The sequence below is a fragment of the Platalea leucorodia genome (assembly GCF_965183815.1).
Source record: "Platalea leucorodia genome assembly, chromosome: 1".
In the NCBI taxonomy this organism is placed as follows: Eukaryota; Metazoa; Chordata; class Aves; order Pelecaniformes; family Threskiornithidae; genus Platalea; species Platalea leucorodia.
In genome coordinates this window covers 10,728,843-10,749,782 of record NC_138823.1, presented here as the reverse complement: position 1 = coordinate 10,749,782, position 20,940 = coordinate 10,728,843, and the positions used below count along the sequence as shown (strand labels likewise).

The 20,940-nt window shown below is 40.8% G+C and overlaps 1 protein-coding gene across 7 annotated transcripts in view; it reads right to left on the bottom strand.

The window, feature by feature from the left end:
- Positions 1–7,960: 7,960 nt before the first annotated feature.
- CYRIB (CYFIP related Rac1 interactor B) overlaps positions 7,961–20,940 on the bottom strand; it is a 102,166-nt gene continuing 89,186 nt past the window's right edge. For all 7 annotated transcript variants that reach the window (XM_082312582.1, XM_082312581.1, XM_082312585.1 and 4 more), the window contains 9 exons: positions 18,897–19,018; positions 17,089–17,194; positions 15,909–16,045; positions 15,196–15,273; positions 14,981–15,097; positions 13,777–13,856; positions 12,480–12,606; positions 11,534–11,604; positions 7,961–8,753 (listed from right to left, as the gene is read on the bottom strand). In XM_082312582.1, coding sequence (XP_082168708.1) covers positions 8,690–8,753; positions 11,534–11,604; positions 12,480–12,606; positions 13,777–13,856; positions 14,981–15,097; positions 15,196–15,273; positions 15,909–16,045; positions 17,089–17,194; positions 18,897–19,018 — 902 coding nt within the window. In that variant the 3' untranslated portion in view covers positions 7,961–8,689. The remainder of the gene's footprint in view (positions 8,754–11,533; positions 11,605–12,479; positions 12,607–13,776; positions 13,857–14,980; positions 15,098–15,195; positions 15,274–15,908; positions 16,046–17,088; positions 17,195–18,896; positions 19,019–20,940) is intronic.

Genomic DNA, 20,940 nt, shown 5'->3' with positions numbered 1-20,940 from the left:
CAGCAGTGGTTGCATGCAGACGTCAAAAGAAAATAGTGGGAGGTTGATTCCTGCAGGACTTGGCAAGTTTAGCAGCACCAATCCTGGGCAGTCCGTTTGCCATTGCTGTTCATTGTGTGAATCCCTGCACAAAAAATTCAAACTGTTTTCGTGCATTTTCCTGCAAAACTCTTCCTCAGCAAGACAGCACCTAATGGTCAGCAGGGCTAACAGACACCAATAGGATGGGAAGCAGCGTTTGGTCTGAGTCCTGGTAGGTGATGATCTTTCAATGATGTTACTAAAGAGTTCCCAGCCTTTTCTCCTGGCCTGAATCCAAAGCCTGTGTCTGAAACCAGAGGAGCATTGATGCTGTTTACCTGCTGAGGACCAGGGATTTTTGGCAACGGGCTGTTGGTTAGAAGGGGTGACAGGACTGCTGAGTGGCTGAATCACTCCTGAAGAACAGGAAGATTCTGCCTCCGAATGCAATTTGATTAGCATCCCTGAAAGTTTCTGCAATGCAAGTTTGTTTGCTTTCCCCATTTACAGCCCACTCCGTGGCTTGTCAGCACACAAATCCTTGCACAAAAATCGCCTTAAAAAGGATGCCCCAAATCTCATCAGTGACTCAGTCACAGGGATGTGATTTGGGCTCCAGAGCCCCACTCCTTGATGCTCACGTGTTGCTTGTTTTATCGAAGCATCAGGCTGCACCCGAAGCGGTGCTCAGCGTGCCTGCTACCCGCTGCCACTCCTCCGGCACGTCCCCAAAAACCAGCCCCGCGCTTGGCTGCGGGCAGCCCTCCTCCATCTCCAACGCCTTTCTGAAGAGGAAGCGGCGCAGACTGACCAAATTCCGATCCCCTTACACAGCCCCTCGGAGCTGCTCCCCGGGCGGCTCGGCGCAGCCCTCGGCCGCTCGCTCAGGCCCAAAAACGTGGCGAGGATTCAGAGCGCCAAACTCTTCCTTTACAAGAGAAATCGAGTGTGGGATTTTCCTAACCTCGGGCTAATCAGACCCCAGAAATTTCTCTGCATTGGATGCAGTCTCAAGCTGCGTCTGTTGTTGTTGACATTATTAAAAAAAAAAAAAAAAAAAAAAAAAAAGGAAAACAAAACAGTTTTGGGAAAGAATGCAGCCAAAGACCCAGCCCAGGGGTGGGGGGGAGATGCAGCAGACTGAAGAAATCACTGCAGTGCATAATATCAGCTCCTCCCTTACCTGCAACAGAGGTTTTATTGTAAACTTATAGCATTTACAGTAGTGATACAGTAGGCTATTTAAAAGATATATAATATACACACACACCCCCCACACAGACGCACAGAGCACTCTTACAGCTATTGCTATGAAGTGCTGCTCTAGGTTCAGACCACAGAAATTTCCCATGGTCTGATATCGGGCTCACCCAGTCTCCAGAAGAAATCTGCTTGGGGCTGCAGAGACCAGGGCTCAGACCCAAAGAGTAAATACGAGTCCAAACCGTGGGAAGGGGCCGTGAGTTTGCCAAGCAGCCGCTCAGCTGGATGAAAGCAGCTGCTGCTGCCCCTGCAACCAGCATCATCCCCAAAGCCTCGCTGATGAGAGACAGCTATCTCTGCTAGAGGCGAAGGGGGACAGACTCTGAAGATGATGGTGCCTTCGAGGCTGAAGGTCCTTCAGCAAAGCGACTGAAACCCCACTGCTCTGCTCTACCTGCTCTGCTCCCTGAGCAAGAGCTTCCCATGCCGCAAAGACCTAGATAGCGCCTTCCGTAACAAAACCCACCCTGTAAAAACTAATTAAAACGTTTAATTAGCTTTTGATTAACAGCATATTTCAAAATTCTTTAGAGACTCGAAGATCGGCAGAGGCACAACTTCGGGGTCTGGGGCCGTTCGTTTTTTAAACGAGTTCCCTCCTTGAGAGCAGACACGCAATTACGCCGCGGTATCAATTGTTCCTCATTTGCAAAGCCAGAGCATGAAGCAAGTTGTGTTAATGTGTCGAAATGAGGGGAGAAATAAAGAGAGCAATGGATCACTGAGTCTTTGAAGGGAAAAGTAATATTGCAGTAATTTATAGAAGGGAGAGTTTGTGGGTGGGACAGTCGCTCTCAAAGAACAGTGGCATTCAGCCAGTAAATATGGCTTGTTTGAGAAGAGCATCACTGCCATCTTCAGGACAGCCGGTTTCTCTCTCCTGCCATGAGGCAGCTTTCCCAGGAGCATTTTTTGGTTTATGAGATACAAAAGAAAGCGTTTTCCACAGCTCTGGCCAAAGTTATATTTTTAGTTATTATTGACGCTCTGCGGACGATGGTTTGGTCCAACGCCTCCCAACTTCTGAATTTTGACACCTCAAACTGCCTACGCAGGAACATTTCATAAGCATAATTTCCAGTGCAAACCTCAGTTTAAGACGGAAAAGACCTGTTGGTCAGCCCAGCCCGTTCCAGTGCAGCAACATTTCCTAATGGACACCTCTCGCCCTTTATTCAGTTTAGCTTAAATGTCTCCAAGGAGCCATCCTCTTCCACTTCTCTTGCAAGATGTTTATGTTAGCGTAAGAATGTGTTAGGAAACTCCTCGTGACATCAGCCAACTTTCCTTCCCGTGGTGTTAAATCATCATTCTTCTAGCCAGACCGCAGTCAATCAGCTGGCAAACACAGAAAGCACCTCTAGCCCGGGTCTCACGGTGGCGTTTCACTCTCAGGCACTACGAGCCATTTCAAAGATGCACAGTGCTGAATGTAGAGTATATCACCTTAAAAACAACAGTAAGGATGCTAAAGATGACAAAGGCAATTGTTTAAAAGCTAGGAAATAGCACAGTTAAGACTTCCACATTACTTAAGCTCAAGTCTTTCAGCAAATGCACTCCCACACTGCTTTTAATTACACCAATGCTGATCAGGGGTCACATAGCTGGTTATGGGGACATCAGTTTTACACTGCAACACCTCCCTCCACCCTGCAATCGGACGCATGTCTCACGTGCCCCTTCACATGATGGGTGCGTTTCCAGCCGCAGGGGATGAGCTGGATGTGCGCACATGCTCCTTTCCCAAGCCTGGACACCAGCCCCTCATTTGGCCAACGTTCAAGGGTCACTTTGACACAATGGGCACGTGTGAAATCACGCAATGCAGGAAGATGGGGAGCCAGGATAAAATAAGCAGCTCAGTTTCTTCCTTGCATGCATCCAAGGAAAAGATGGGCCACAGATCAGGCCAGATACATGCTCCTGCCAGACCAGCTCTGACTTGGGGTTGTCTTAGACTCCCAGGACTACAGAGGCCACCCCTTCTCTGCCTCAGTCAGCTCACGATGTACATGGTTACCAGCAAGAAACAAAGCCATAAAGGACAGATAGATGTCACCTGCAGCAGGAGCTCTCCATGCTTCTGCAGATGGGGACATCAGTGACAGATCCTGGATGTCGAGGAAGGGGAGAATGCGCAGAGAGACACGTCCGGAGACCTTGGGGTCAAAAGGGATTTGCCATCACTAATGAGGAACCCCATGGCAGGAGCCAGGAGAGGACACAGCTCTCCAATGTCCCACTGCATCATCATGGCCACCAGGTGCTTGTTGCTCCTTGCCTCATTTATCAGACACCTCTGACCCCTGCAGCAATGTGCTGGCTTCTGGATAAGGCTGAAGCGTGAGCAGAGACCGTAGGTCCCCAGGGCAGGAGCCTGCAGGGGGTAGCAGGCTGCTATGGGGGCAAAGACAAATACACCTTCCGAATTTCTCCAACTCCTGTTGCACAAGCTGAGGTCCCAGGCGCCATCCTAAGACCTGTCCTCAATCACTCCTAATCACAGCAGCACATGGAAGGTAACAGAGAGCACCAATGCGTTTCCATACATATTAGATGAACACTTTTCAAAAGGAAAATGAAGGGTCTTGTGTGAGGCTGTAAGCATGAAACACGTAGACATGACTGAGCAGGGCAGCCAAGGAAAGGCTGCGAGTAAGTGTGGCCCCGGGAGCTCCAAGACCATTCGCGCCCACGGGCAACCTCGGTAAGCACGTTCAGAACACACCAAGTCCATGTCACTTGCTACCAGCCTACCACGCACTCAAGCATTTGCTGGTGAAATAATTACAGCGCTTGGAAAGCTTTATTCCCTCACTTGCCCAAGTCTTGTACCATCCCCGCAGTAAGCGGATGACTTCACCTCTGCCCCATACGACTCCACAAACACCCGCCTCACGGTACTACAGCTGCGACAAAAAGGGACCAGAACATTGTGCAGATTCAAGAGGCAGGGTCAGGTTGTACCTGGCTAGATCTGCTCCCAGGTACAGCCCTTCGTGTGTCGTTGCTTCGACAGAAGCGATAAGCCTGGCCAAGGCACCCTTCTGCCATCACGGTGATAAAGCAGAAGGATGAGACCAACCTGAAAGATTCATTAGCACTGAAGCGGGGGGAAGCAAAGCACTGCCCCAGGCCCAGGGCACCAAGTTGGATGCAATCATCCAGTTTTTAAATATCCCATGTGATAGCAATTCATTACAAAATTCATATGCAAATTGATAGCATGAACTTTATACTGGGATTGCTTTAGTCCTTGCTTCACCACCCCCAGATGGAGAGCTGCTACTGTTGATCAGCCAGCAGACATTACACCGGACTTGAGAAAAGGAGTGAAAAAAACTTTGTTTAGGCCAGTAAAAAGATCAAAAGAGCAAGCAAGAGCAAACAGCCTGGTGATTCAGAGCTAGTTCTCTATTTTGAGAAAAGAAGCTGCTTCACAAAGAGGCATTTCCCAAAATTTTGAGAAACAAGTAGCCCCATCAATCACCACAGCCAGGAAGGGCGTCCTCGAGGATGCCGCCCGCCTCAAGCAGGACTGGTCGGTACCCGCGTCTGCAGCGCCCAGTGACCATCGCAGCGAGGTTCCACACAGATGCACTTTTGAAATGCCACAACTAACTATAAACTCACAGCGACTGCATAAACTACTGCTTGTTAATTATTTACATTTATTTCACAGGCGTAAATCTTTTCAGGGACAGAGCCAACACTAAGTTTAGAAAACCCAAAGAAAAGGAGGATGAGCATCCTTCTAGTGAAGCAACGGCCTGCAGAGTCGCCACATCCCCGCTGCAGAAGATGCGCTGGCCTTGGCTTTGCGAGCCGGGAGCGAGCAGCCAGAGGACGGTGCATCCAGAATGAGACGTTCGCCTGGGAACGCTTCGAGTCCACCTGCAACAAACTATTTCAAGACCTCCCTCTCCAGATCTGCTCCAGCCATAATAAAACTACTGGGAAACAGGCAGCATTCCTGGCAAAGTGAAACCCTGATGTGGTTTATAAGCAGAAGGTAGAGACTGGAAAGGATAGTTTTTTAGTAGAAATGTTTCCATAATTTTTGTATTTTTTACGTGAAATTTTAAGAACCAAATCAATATCATATAAGCAGGCTGGTACTAAAGAACTGCAGAAAAACATCCAGGGCTGGCGGGGTGGCACACGCTACCAGCCCTGTGATCAGGAGCGAAGCTGGGCAGCCCCGTTGCCGTCCGTGAATGGCGACGAGCACCACGCAAGCCCCTGCGGACCCACCTCCCCGACAGACCTGTGCCCGGAATCTGCGGCCCGTAAGACAGCAGCAGTAGGGTTTACACTCAGAGACACAGCATCACGAGGAGAAGGCCTTCCACCCACAACAGCTACAGGGTGGTTACACCAGCTGACAGCAGAGGGAGGACGGCTAATTTGAGTAGAGCATGTATTTAAACCGTGGAGTGCCGCCCAGGCCAGGACCCCAGGCTATCACACAGGCCAGGGTGGTGCCATCCAAAGTGAGCGATTTTCCCCCAAAACTTACATAGAAGCTGTTTAGTGGCCAGTACTTAGTGCTGAGCCTGCCAGCTACCCTTCTGTCCGCTACCACAGATAACAAAAGAATTGAAACAGAGAGAGGGAGAAGACAAAGGAGTGATTTTGCAAGGAACAAGCACCAAAGCTTCAGCAGCGAACACGTAGCGGTTCCAGTTCAAAAACGCAAACAGCTGATGCCCGATGCAGCGGAAGGCCTGCTTTCTTCTCTTGGAAAGCTCGCGAGCAGGGAAGCTTGCGGAGCTGCGGGCCAGCCAACTCAAAGGCAAGCCAGCTCTCATCTCCTTTCCCAGCTGCATACACAGAGAAACTGCAGAACACAAATGCCGGAGGAAAAAAAAGGAAAGCTCCAAATATTCTCAGACCACAAGAGCAACGATGTTTAAAAGCAAAGACATTGGCAGGGCAGCAGAAAGGAAGAGCTGTCCAAAACAGTCGACCGAAGAAATTCTGGGTTGTTTTAGTCAGTAGCCACTGAGGCACACAACGAAGAAGAAACCTGCTCTCCGGCTAGTGCTTCTGTAATAGCACCCAGGCTGGATTTACTGTTTCAAGTGCTTTCTAATGAGATTGGAAATAAAAACTGAAATACCAAAGTTGTGCTTAAAATCTGTTCTCTGTAAATTAGGTTTCCTCTAGAAAGCTTTACTTCCAAAAAAATAACACTGGACAGCGGTACGACTTACCCCTCCTGGGATTATTATTCGATAACTGTATTCACAGTAACAAGGTTGACATGAAATTATTTTTTTCCTAGGGGAATGAATTCATGAGGACAGTTACCCTTTCAGATACATACAGAAGGGTTGGTTGCATACAGTTTGTAACATTCATACAATTCTGGGAAAGATTTTTTTTAAAAAAAAAAAAAAAAAACAAACCCAAACAAATCAAGTTTTGTCTTTTCTCAGCTGGATTCAACTGTGATGCTGCCAAAAGGACTAGACAGCAGAATCATGTCAAAGCAAGAGCATTTTATTCCTGTAGCCAGCATAGCACATGGTTTGCTTTCTCTGTAGCAGGGACCCCTGCTAAGCGTCTTTGCCAGGAAAGAAAGAAAAAAAAAAAAAAAGTATTGCCCTGCCTAACAGAGAAGGATGTACAGGTACCAGCAGTACACGCTTGTACCTCCTTCGAACTCTTCCTCAAGTGTCAGGGCTATAAAATTTTGCAGATCTCTTATTTCCAAAAAAAAAAAAACCACAAAAAAAAAAAACACAAACAAAAAAAACCAACAAAAAAACCCTAAACAACTAAACAAAAGTTAAAAAGGAGAATCTTTGCTGATGGTGCAGAAGGGGTGTCCACACGAAATCCAGCACGGTCACACCACTATGTTGTACTTGGAGCCACCGTGCCATGTAAAGTCACAAAATATCATTTGTCCAGCAAAGAAAGCTGAGGGTGTTCACACTCACCTGCCGGTTTCAAGTCTCCTTTCCTGAACACTGACAGCTCATTTTAGGCATCATCACAACAGCACCACACACGAGGTGCACTAATGTTTGCCCATCGATGCAAAACACGCCATTTCCCAGAGAGGTTCTTTCTAGTAATTATCAATTCTTGTTTTCCCCTTCAAGTCTTCTCCTCCAAGAGAAGCTTTCTTTTCTTGACCAACCTATCAAAGCTTAACACTTGTTGTGATAAAATGCTAGCCAAACAAGAAACATTATTTAGTATGCTAAGACTATTCAGATTTTACACACAGCTCAAAATATCTAGATACACAAGAGTATAACTTCCCTCACTCCCTACTGCTGTAATCTCCCCACCATTGGCACGGAAAGAGCCAAACCGGCAGCCTGATCTGGAACATCATTTCGGATGACTGTACTGAGACATCGACACGGGTAGCCAAGATGCAGGTTCTTCAGCAATGCCCACCGGGATCTATAAGGATTGCAAAAAATTCTTCGCCCCAAAGCCTGTACGAGTAGTATTTCTGGGGACAGGGAAGCAGCACAGAGTGGAGAGCAAGAACCCTGAAACACGCTAGGCTTAAATCAGTGGATTAGACTAGTGGTTACTGGTAATGAAACAGCAGAGTTTTCACTATATAAAATTTATAAATTTATTTTTTTGTAAAAATCCAAAGAGCACGAAGACATCTCACTCAAAATACTGGTAAATCAAACCACACTTAGAAAAATGAAAGCTGATTTTATTATCTTATCCACAGCCAATCATTTGACATGAACATGCATACGTAATTTTGCTACGCACACACCACAGTTTAACGTTAGTTATTAAAGGTTAAACATACAACATACATCCTTACAAAAATGAGTCAAAATGCAAACGTAACTTTTAAACAAAACAGTTTTTACTCATTTAAAAAAACCTTTGTGTTGGGTACCATTTTGTACAAACACAGTTAATTTAAACAAATCTGCTTTTAGTTTCCTCATGGTTGCACATGAAAAGGAGCTGCAATAGAAAATGAAGTCATCAAGGGATTTTTAAATAGCAGAAGTAGGCAGTCTTGCCATGCAGAAGAAGCAATATTAAATATTAGTTTTTCAAAAAAAGAAAAAACCACAAGTTTAAAAATATTTAGTTCAAGTCACAAATCTTTCCCCAGTACAGAGAAATCCAAATGCAACGCATAATTAGCTGCCACTTAGGATGGCTATTCTGAAAAGTAGAAATGCTTTCCAGAATTGATAATTTTCATTGATTTGGCACAGAAAAGAAGTCTGAGCTTACTTAAGAACAAGAAAGTGATTAAAAAAAAGGGTAAACAGGAAGAGAGAAAATAAAAAGCAAGAATGAACGAGATAGTAGTTGCAATCACTAAAAAAAAAATCTGTGCATCTCAGTCATTGCAGAATACTGTTTGTCTACAGCAGGAGCGAATTCCAGGTAACTGTTATTGCAACATGGATTTAATTTGCTTGGAGGTAGTCTCATCATTCAAATGCTTTGTTGTGTACCTAAACACAGAAATAAAAATCAAGTTGAGACAAGCATAGATGCTATTTCATTTTGGCTTAACAAATACATAATTTCTTTGTTTATGGCTCAACCTGAATGTACCAGAGTAAAACCCTCAGCCACTGATGACCCCCCCACACTCCACGGTTACCAAGTACACAAACCAGACATTGTGATCAGAAAATGCCATTATCAACCAGAACTATAACCCAACAGCCTTGCACCAAGGGGAGTTAAAAATAAGCCTCAGCTGGCTGTTGGCTTTCGTGCTCATAGGCCATTTTATAGTAAACTCATGTTACCTCTTGTGACAGGTAATTATCAATAAGACTAACTCTGAGGTCTCTGTCCACAGGAAACATCTTCAAATAAAACACAGCTTCAGAAACTTTTCTTCAAAACTTCCAGTGACCAAGCCTTTCTAAGATCGCTCAGTGAGAATGGATTTAATTGTTTTTCAGCCTAATTTCCTTTTTAGTTAAGTAACTGTGCTGCTGTGCTGCTAAAACTAAAGAGTGTACACATGTTTATTCCAGCCCTTTCCCCCTTCAAAATTCTCTAGGACATCAGCACATTTTTAAATCACTACAAAACACTTAGTCATCTCTTATTTTAAAAGAAAGTACTGTATATCCTCAACGCTGGCTTCTTTGTACGATTAATTTCCCTGATCTTCCTTTCCTAACTGTAATCTAAAAGCAAGTAAAAACTTATTCTGTAATTTAAATTTAACATGTTAAATTAGGACTTTCATGGTTATCTGCAACCACAGTGACATTTTAGTTGTTCACTTGAAGAATATATAATGACTTTTTGTTTTGAAAATTAATATCTATATAGATTTCAGCACTTTTTGGTAATTCATACATTCTACAAACAAGAGGCCTAAGGCTTTCTAAAATCCTGAAAAGTTATTGCACTGGGTATTCTGCCCATGTGAAAAAGCTGAACATGATTACAATACTTATATGAATTTCAAATTATAAACAGCTGATCTCCCTCCAAAATCCATACCACCTTCCATTTGCTTTTAAGACATTATCTATCTCTTGAGAAAACACGAGAACTTCTAACACTCCTCCAGAATCAAACACTTAGATTTGGACTTCATTTCTCATGACATCATCTTGAATCTGCTTTCACCACACACACATAGCATGTCACCGCTGCATCTCTTCCTAACAGTTCCAAATGTGATTTTTAAAAGATTTAAATACCCTACCCAAATGAGTAATCAAATGTATGAAGCTAGGACTGTTAAAGTAGGTATGCATGAAATGGGCTGGTGTGGTGAAAGGTCAGCATGACAGCACGGACTGAATTTACGCCACTAACCACAAAATAACGCACAACGAAGTGAGAACCTGAGCTATGCTTTCCATGTACTTTAATAGTGTCAACCATGATGGGGAAAAATGGGGGACCAGTAAAGATCGCTGTTCGTTTGCAGCTGCAATCGCAATAAATCAGTCAGAAAATAAATGCTAATATACCATTTTCCCTCTGGAAGCTTGTGTTTTTACTGATCACCATCTCAAAGACTGATCATGTACAGGAGGCTCAGAGATGAATAACAAAACGATTTTGGCATGGAAATTCTCACATGAAGTCTTAAATTAAGCCCAGATTTTTTTTTTTTTTTCTTCAGCTAATAGTCTGAAAAAACTTCGCAAGTGAAACCACTTATAATACCACACTATTTCACTTCTTACCACATCTTAACACAAAAAAAGAGGGCAAACGAAATTAAAGCAGTTTCACTATAGACAAGAAAAACAAAATACAACTGCACGCTTTCAGGCAAGACAAACTAAGGCTTCCACATTTCAAAGTGAGCACATGAATAGCAATACCTAGTTACAGTTAACTGTTACCAAAGTAATATGATACTTTTTCAAGTAGGGCCAGGAATGAAGCCTTCATCTGCCTATCACATTTTGGCACTTCTTGCCACTCCTCTGGTGCTGGACACCCACATGAAGAACATGCTACTGACTACACACACAGCTTTATGACTCAAATTAGCAGTTTCTAGGTTTCTATACAGAATTATTAATTTTTCTTTACCTCTCCAATTAATGTGGCAACTTTCTCATCTATTCTACAGCAAAAACATTGCCTTAAGTACCTCCCTATAAATACTTTGTGAAAGAGGAAGAATTTCTAGTTACATACCAAAAAAAAAATATCTGCCTTACATGTCTGAAGCTATCTGCGAAACATAAAAATCACATGAAACTACTCTTACATTCTACTAAAAATAAATAAAATCATTAAGGCATGGTCAAACCACACACAGCTGAGGATATGGCCAATGCCAATTAGTTCAGCCATTTCTTTGGTAATCTGGCACAAGTCACAGTGCGCAGGCTGCAGCTGCTCATGTGCTTGTTTGGTAGTTCAGTCAGTACACGTAATCGCAGTTAACTTTTAGTTAGCTTTTAGTATGTATTATACTTTGTCACCAGTTTTACCTTCAGGTACAATGTCTGCTCTGTCACACTTACCTCTACGGACTCATTCTTAACCTGTGTGCAGTTGCAGTATGCAAAAAGTTATCTTAGAATGAACAACTGTAAGTTTACAACCTAGCTTTTAAAACACAGTAGCTTCCTTCTTCATGCATCCCTGTCTCAAGACACATTGGAAGAGAAGCGTGCAATAACCACATTCACCTTTTACCCGTAACACTGACTGAACACTTTGCTGCTGAAGGAAATGCCCTGGACAATTTATGAAAATTCACATAAAAATATTTCAAATAAAAGAATAAGAGTACCTGAGAGCATTTAGAAGGCCTTCTACACTGTTAGGAGGCTGGTCTTTAAGAACTTTGATGCATCCTTTCATCTACGAGTGAAAAAAATTATACTTCATAAAATTATATTATTATTATATTATTATAATATATATTATTATATATTATAAAATTATATTTCATGCTAACATCTAAGTTTACGGAAGCGTTTTACATTCAGTTTGTCAGAGAGAAAAAAAAATAAGTATTTAAAAATTGCAGCAGCGTAAAGACATTTTCTTGATATCAGAAAGGAATTAAGCTTTCCATGTTATATTTTCCTATGACAGAATGGCTTAACTACTTAAAAATCTGCATAGCTTTAGACAATGCAACTTTGATGTCAAGCTCTGCTTTATCGACCTCAAAAAAAAAAAAAGCAAACTGTAAACAAAAATCTTGATCGTAAATCCATTAAGAATGATTACATTCAGCCCGCGAAATAATGACAAACTCTGTGGCTAATACAACAGGGTAACAGTCCACTTGAAACAACCACGAAGCGGCTACAGTAACAGCATGTATTCCATAGACTTACTATCAAACAACAGCAGAAAGTTAAAGACCTGAAGACTGGTGGATAACAAACCTAGCTTTTTACCAGATAGTGAGGAACAAGCTAGATGCCGTTGTTATTTCTAGTCATTCTGATTCAGATCTTTCAATGCAATCACTGTTTACAAGTATTTCAAGACACTACCTGAATTCCATCAAAACGAATTTTTCATGACCTAACAATGACCATTTATGTGCCTGAAGGCCCAGCCTGTATTTCTTGCTACTTATGTATATGGTTTTCTAACAGCTACCACTACCCATTTAGCATCAATCCAAAGTGTACATCGGCTACTAGAACCCGGAGGACAAAAAAAAGGAGCCTACATACAATTTAAATATTCAGAAGATTATTTAGTAACAATAAACTTACATCAATTTTTGAAGTTTTGGCAAAAGCGCCCACTGGATGCACGTGGTCATAGAGTATGATGACACCCACCATTACCCTCAGACAGAATGATACTGTTTCCTCATTTGTAAACCTGCTTCTATATTCACTGTAATTTAAAAACACAGATGATTATTTATCAAACACAAGATAAGGGTACATACTAGTAACACCCAAAATAAGATTAAAGAGAAAAATCCTACTATAAATCCTCACAGATAAAAAAAACAAAAACAAACAAAAAAAACCAAACCCACCAACCCCCCAAACTTTTGAGAGTTTTCCTTTATCCTTTCAATAACCTGTCTACAAGTCAGAACACTGCTTAGAAAGAGTTATCTGGAGATTAAAGATTCTCAAACCTAAAATAGCACACTGCTGCTACACCATTTCAGGTTTTTTGGGTTTTTTTTTTGGAAAAAAAAAAATTAAACCAATACATACTAACTTTGCTTTCAATGCTTCCTACCCTTTTCCCCGCCACACTCTAATATACACGCAACCCGAACTTCTGACATGGCGGGGGGGGGGAAGGGCAAAAAAAAGGCACACTTAACGAACAACGCTTAACTACTTTCTTGAATGGGGCAGACCATTCCTAAGAAGGGTAAGAATATAAATGTCTGGAGCTCTTAATGTGCTCCAAAACACATGTACTGTGCTATTTGGACAGAAACTTATTTAAATAAGACATACCTCATGCCTGAGTAATTTTACCAGTGGGAAACTATTTAGAACCCAGAAGAAACAGATAAAAAACCAAAGTTTAGTTTGACTTCTTGTTCATACTCCCAGTGCCTCTCACATTTACCCTAGACAAAAGATTGCCTTCACCCCTAAAAGTCATCTCCTAATTCCCCAGACAGGGGCGCTGTAATTTTGTTACAGCCATCAGCCAAGCCAGCTCGCAAGGAGGTACCACGCAACACATTGCACATAACCCCTCTTTCAAGAAGCCCTAGGCAATCATGCTCAAATAGTATATTTTCCTGAATTATACATGAGAAAACCATTTATAAAGAGTGCCAAGAGGTTGTCTAGCTTTCGTAGCCATTCTATTTTTAAATATTAATATGTTCAGAAAAGTAGACCACATGATTTGCACGGCTAGCAAAATGAGACAAGTTAGTTTCCTGTCAAGGTAAACAGCTAACCTGGTAAAAAGAAAACACCATAGCCCCTAATTACCCCAATTATGTTTCTTTCACCTTATGCATCACAACTCGCATCTTAAATACCGAGATGATTCACACACAATACAAGCACTGTTTGTACTCACGGGGTTTCCAGCATGACCCTGCACACACTAGCCATGGTGCTTAAGCAATCTGTAGTATTCTCTATCGGTAAATTTTTATTCTGCAGAAGAAGATAAACAGTTTCCAATTCAATTATTGTGAAATGTTATATGACGAAACCTAAACTAAATCAGTGATCTGCTGGCATGGCAATGTGAAGGAACTAAAAACATCAACACAACTATGGTAAAGCAGGTAGCCTTGCACTGGTCTTTAAAAATGTTACAATATAGATTAGCGACTTAGTGAGCAAAGTCCACCATACGGGTTTTGCTTGCTTGTTTGTAGTTAAATACACCATTGACACTATTGACTTTTGGGAAGTTTTAAAGGAATCATCTAACCTGCTTTTTAAAGACAGAAATTTCTACAGCCAAATACATGCACCTGCTTCAACAGTAAGACTTAAAATTGTTGCAGACAAACATCTCAAAGAAATGTAAAATAAGAGGCCATTTTTCTCAAACCATTTCCAGTGTAAAGCAGAACTTAGGAAAAAATATTAAAAGACAAATGTATCTTTTTATTAATCATGTAATGTGCCATTAATTTTTTATTAAGAAATAGTGTGCATTCTTTGCACGTAAGACAAAAATCATCACAGTTACCAGAAGACAAGCACAATACTCGTGACTGGATTTAACCACTAGTATTTACTTGGGTAGTTAAGGATAAACAGGGATGCGTCAAAATGTTGGAATACTTTTCCAGTGCAGGTTCCTCCCCTCTTCTGCAGTAACATAAGCATACTTGACTTTACAGAGCGAAAAAAGTGTCTTGGGAAGGAGAAAAGGAAGGTACATTTCAATTCCGTTCCCTATTTCAAGCACCGAGAATCAAGCTGTTTCCCTTTCAATTTTCTGAAGTTTCTGCTCTAAACCACCACCAAAATGCATGCAACACACTTACCTCTCCCACCTCCCTCCTTGAGGAAAGCTATCACTACCAATGTTGTAATGCTATCCATTACCTTTTTGCGACGCATCCACAAGGTGGCTATCTGAACTGACTCTAACCTCTACGGCATCTGAGAAAGATACTCTTATGTTTCTTGAGGCTCCAAAAACCAAGTTTGATTTCTAGATGCCAGATTAAGCCTGGCAGAAGAGTTTTGTGTTCCAAAATGGTGTCTAGCCCTGCAGTGCTTTCAAGTACGCTATCCAAGCCACAGATTTGTACTCTTACCTCTGACACAAATTTTGTTGTAGCATCACTTAAGGTTTTCAGCATTGGCGTTGCTTCAGCGTAAAATAAAGACATTCTGTTTGCCAACTCATTATTTACTTCATTTTCTCCCTCTGCCTATAAAACAGAAAGAAAAAAGAATGCAGTTGTTCTGTACGTGAAAAAGATAGGTGGTAGTATAAGATTACACTTCATCTCCTCCAAGGGTTACCTACTGGGACATTGTTAATCCTCATACGGCTCAGAGTTCTTCTATAGTAGCTGAAGTCATTCTGTATAGCAGGATTTGTCATCTATATAATATGGAAGCAAAAGAGTTGTGACAAAGTCAAGAAAAATATAAGGACACGTTTTCATAAAATATAATACTGAGAACAAGAAAATATTCACACTTCTGAAGTAAAAAGGCCTGTGACATGTTGGGAAGTGATATGTAGAACATAAAGCTTTCTGGTTAAATTCTCAGATTTTTCAGAACAAGATCTAACAAGAACAAAAAAAGGAGTAGACTCCTAAATAGGAGTTTGAAATTAGTAGGTTGAAAAAAAGTCTTTCTTTGTTTGACTCCAAGGATCAGGCCAGCAAATTAATATCATTTCAGCTTAGTTCTTTGCACATTAGCAAGAAAATAGGTGGACTATGAGTGTGCACATACTAAAGGCAGCAGCAGCATTATCCCAAGAGATATCCAATTCAGATGAAGAAACATGGTTAATATGAACATATAGCAACTGCCTAAAGCTAATATGGTTTTTCATCTGCTTTCCAGTTTAATCTAACTCTAGGTCACGCGAACAAGCTGAGCATAGTAGATATTTATCTAGTGCATGCTCTGTTCTAGAACAGAACACAACCCAGATTGCTTCAGTAAATAGACTCGTTTCTCTTTGCTAGCCTTTGTGCTTACAAAATTACAACAAGTTCTTACCTTGAGCTCATCAAATCGGAGTGTAAAGTGAAGAATTTCTGCAAACTGCTTAGCAAGAGCCTGCTCTCGCTCCAGGTGTTGCGTTGGTGAATATGGAGTGCTTGTCAGGGCTCCCAACAGACCTCGCAATCCTGCCTCTTAAATGAGAGGAGAGTATTTTGCAATATACAACCGCACCTGCTTCGTCGCCTCTACTGACTGATATTCTGAATGCTAGACTTAAAATATACATCTGCCAAAATACATGGTAGTTAATAATAATGGGTCCTGATGAATTGCTTCTATGTGCCACTGTTATCATGTTTACTTACAAACTGCCGTAAAGGCTAGGTCTAACCAGCACTGAACTTCTTGAAAAGTTTTATTCAAGCTTTGTCTGCACCATTTGTGTAAAAAATGTTTCAATTACCTGTGTTAGCACACTGCAGCCTTTAACATAACACAGAATTCAAGAGGTACATACTTACCAGCAAAAGTCATGTTTTATTTCTTTTTAGGATAAACTTATAATCCAACTTCCTGCTCATCTTCCTGAGAAAAATACCTCACCTCTTTAACAAAGCAGAACTTGCCTGCAAAAAGCTTCCATTTTTTGCGCTCATTTTCTCATGAGCTATGCTAATAACTCTGTCTAAAAGTGAGGTAACAACAGATAAAGTGTGAAAAAACAAATCAAATCTAACAGGTTTAATCAGCTTAGCCACAACATCAGTCAAGCTGGTTTTGTAAGAGGCATGAAGTGCTATCTTAAGTATTGCACCTGCATGAACCAAGATCAGGCATTTCCACAAACCAAATGATTTCTAGTGTTTGGGGGGGAATAATACAGGCACTTCTAATTACTCTTGGTGTCAGAAACATTAACAGAATTCATTCCCGATGAATTAGTCTACTAATTTTCAAAACAATCAGCTTGTTAGTGCTTTCTAGAGTTAGTAAAGGGGTAGAGAAAGAGGATAACAAGCATGCTCCCATTCTTTCTCTCCTCTCAGGTATCCACTGAAGCAAGTTTGCTTTCACATGCAAGGAGGTAGTACGCAGATATAAATAAGATCCATTCCAGTGTATGGAAGGAATCTATGCAATATGAGCTTTATCTACTAACAAGGGTTTGACCTATGCCAAATGTACTAATTAATGAAGACAAGAAAACCCCCCAAGTTAATACCATTCCACTTACCTAGTCTTTGAGAAAATTCATAGAATTTCTTTAGTTTGCCTACTAGTGGAATAACTGCACCCCATGCCTTCTCTTGCAGCTTCTCATCATTGGGATGCTGTATTGCCTTAAATTAGAAAAAAAAGAGGAAAAAACATATGCTTAGATTAAGAATAACCGATACACTACTGGGGGGGGGGGGGGGGGGGAATATCTATGCAGGGCAATTGTTTGAGGAGCTAGTAATTCAAAATTCTGCCTACTGAGAAGTTTCCAGTTGAGAGACAAGTCTGTCCTAACCCACATCTGTTCCAAAAAGCTCTAAATATTTGTGTTGAAAATAAGTATCCTGAATAGGAAAATAACTTGGAGAAAGTATAAAGAAATTGTTAAAAACAAAGCTACTCAAATAAGAAAATTTACATAACCAGATCTAGTTAATTAAAATCAACAACTGTATTGGGGTACCTCCAAGCAAAAAGGCCTAGTTATCAAAGCCTCATCCTAACATTGGTACCTATCACCAATTTCTGAATTTGCGAAGGAAAAAACCAAACAAATTTGTTGTGAAAATCAGGCTAAATATTACAGTAATAACATTTAAGCGTAATCAACAACATAAAGCACCACTAAGACATGGTGTATACAAGAGCTTTGAGATATATATGCATAGATCTCTTTACAGTAAGCTTCCCAGACAGACAAAGCCTTAAATTCAGTCTCTCCAAGTTTTTAAGATAGAAACTGGACTACTTAGCAACTGAAAATTACTAAGAAAACAGAAATAAAAATGCTCATAACTCTCCTGCTGTATCTTCACAGTCAACTCCTTGGTTCCAAAATCTGTTTCAGTGAGCCCTGGGCTGTGAGTTGCAGCACCCTCCTCTCTGGTCCCTAGGAAGCTTCCTTCCTGCCATGTCTGCCTCCTCTCAGGAGCGTCTCTCTTCCTTCTCCATGGGAGCTGCAGGCTTTGCTGCTGAGACACACATTCCTGCCAGATCCTACAGCCTCTCCCTGAACATGCTCCTTCCTTGAAGAACAAATAAGCTATCTCCCCTCCTAAGGGTTTTGTGTGCCTCCTTAAACCTACCTTATGAATTCAACAGAGACAGAATAAAAACTCATGGCACTTTAAAGCTGAATGGCTCCGAGTATCTCAAATTCATCTAGAGTGAACAGAGACTCCTCCTATGTACTAGGTTTTCTTAAGAGTACGTTACAGTAACTCCTCACTTTAGGAGCAATGTAACCCCACTGCTGCATCTGAGGAAGAAGGGAAGGGGGCTGAGAGGATATTTATTCAACCCTTTCTTAAAGGTAAAGGAAAAACGGAGTGACACACTGTAAAGAAACTTTGCTTCTGTTCCAAACACCTACTTTAGTAAACAAAAGCCAATTAAAAAGGATTGAAAATGAAATGTCTTTTGTATTAGGATTACCACACATCAGACTTCTCCAATTAGTGTACAAAAAGATGTCGACACTACTCAATATTGCATTGTAGTCGCGCCCTGCTCTTTCCAAATTCGCCACTAACTCCAGAAGAGCTTACGTGGGAATATAAAGAAAAATCAATGACAACAATTCCACAAAAAGTTTGAAAAGCATCATTCGCTATTACATATGAGCTTAATATTATTGAAATAAGCGACATCTGTTTCACTGTTAAAAAGGAACATTCCAGAGCAAACATTCAAGACAGCAATTTTAATAGGCAACATGCTCTGCCAAAACAGCTCCTGCAAGCAAAGTTAAAATCCAGCAGTATTTGGTTAGGATCAGACAATGAACAACCACAGGTTGTGTGCAATCATAACGCTCGAGCTCACCTCTCGTATTTCATGGCCAGCTCCTCTATATGACTGCAAGTCTTCCAGTATTCCTTCTGCATCCTTTAACACTACATTCACCTGATTATAAATTTCCTTTTCAGATTCTGTAGGTTGGGCATCTAAACAGCAGAACATATTAAATATATATATATAACAATAATATGGCAATAGGCACACCATCACCTACGGGACAAATTCTTCATGCAGCAACTCATCAAGAGTTTTCATTCTCTGAAGAGCTACTACAATGTATGAGAAACTCCAAGAGAGTAATTGTATTCGTTTTAGTAGTCTTTTAGCTTCATTTAGCATCCCAAAAATCCACCTGGAATCTCTCCTTCCTGACTTATTTAAAATTGGGTTAGGAGAAGGGATCCTGACAAGTCATCTTCATGACTATCATATCAATCTTGCCTTAGAGTGCAGTACAAGCTCAGTGCAAGAGACTTAGGTAAGCACTCAAAAGACACGCTCACTACAGATATTACAGGAGGTGTTCATGTCTATGGTTATCTAGAAACACTGCATCAGATTATTTTCCATCTTCCCTGCCTCCCTTTTTACTGGTTGCAGAAAGAACTGTATCTTTTACTTCTAAATATACTTAATTCTCAAAACATATTCTTTGTTGCACTAATTGCAAAAGCAGCATTGAGAACAGAAAGATCCAGTGTAAACTTATTTTTTTTCCCTCCCCCCTCTTTAAGGATATCTGCTGTCTCCCAGTTTTTCTATAATTAGCTAAAGACCTTCCAAAAGTATATTTGATCATCATTTCAAAAAAGCTACATATACATGTTTAAAGAAATGTCATTCAATAAGTATGTTTTGAGAAGAATCAACAAAAGGCTTTAACCTTTAAAAATAATCACCTAGTACAAACATCTCAGACCTGGTTTACCTGATATGAGATCAATTTTTCTTCTAAAATTCTGATGGAAGCTAAGCTGTGAGGTTACATCCTTTTAGATTGATATAAAGACAAAATTTAGTTAGTTACTGAAGCTGTCACTGAAGCTCTGAAAAAAAAAAATCCCACATCTCTGTTTACATGGGCAAAATATGTTATGAAATAAATATCAGGATATTTTAATCCAGGATTTCCAATGCCAAAAGTCAGTGTATTAACAATAGATCCTTTTTTATAGGGACAAACAAAAAGCTATCTACAGACAATATATCTTTGTGATTTTGTGCAGTTTAAAGGGTCTGGAAAATGTCTTTTTCAAAGTGCTTTTTCCATGATCCATATGTATAACTCCCACTAACAGTGATGGAAGTTAGGTACATACTTACATTTAAAAAAAAAAAAAAAAAAAAATCGCAATATCCTAGTGCTACACACTAAAAAAAAAAAAAAAAAAATTAGAAAAATGAAGTTTGTATGAGGAGAAAATAAGTTTCACATGCATTGCCTGTCTGGATTTTGCTGTCATTTTTGCACAATACTTCTTATTTTTACGGTTTAATGCATAGAGAGTGGGCATTATTAGCAAATATGCCTATGTATAGACCTTGCAACAGTTTAACTGTGATATTTTGAGAATCATCAAGAATTAGCACAGGTAAAAAAAAGCTGGTCACTCCTTTAAAAAAAAAAAAAAGTATTAGAGCACCACATTGATTAGGCATTGAGTAAAAGTGGCCAGTGCTTTTCAGATCATCACAAAGGTCACATTTATAATTTTGAAAGCTGCTGAAGACTGCTGTAAGAAATGAAGACAAAAAAAATGAGGGAAAAGGACAGGTAAGCACCAGTTGACTGGCAGCAGTTCATGCACAAACATGAAATGCTATATGACATACAGACTAAAACGTGAAGCTCTGTAGCATTCCAGATTGTGTTGTTAAATAATGCAATCAAGACTTGCCACTTGGATCATCTCGCACTGAGCACATCTCTTGCCTATTTAATTTTTCATGCCATTTTTTCTTTACCCTCTCTAGTAAGGAGAGTTCATATTTCAACAGGGGTGGGGGGGGACAGCAGAAGGGCCCATGAGAACTCCTCCTCCTCATTTCAAAACCCACCAACAAGCAG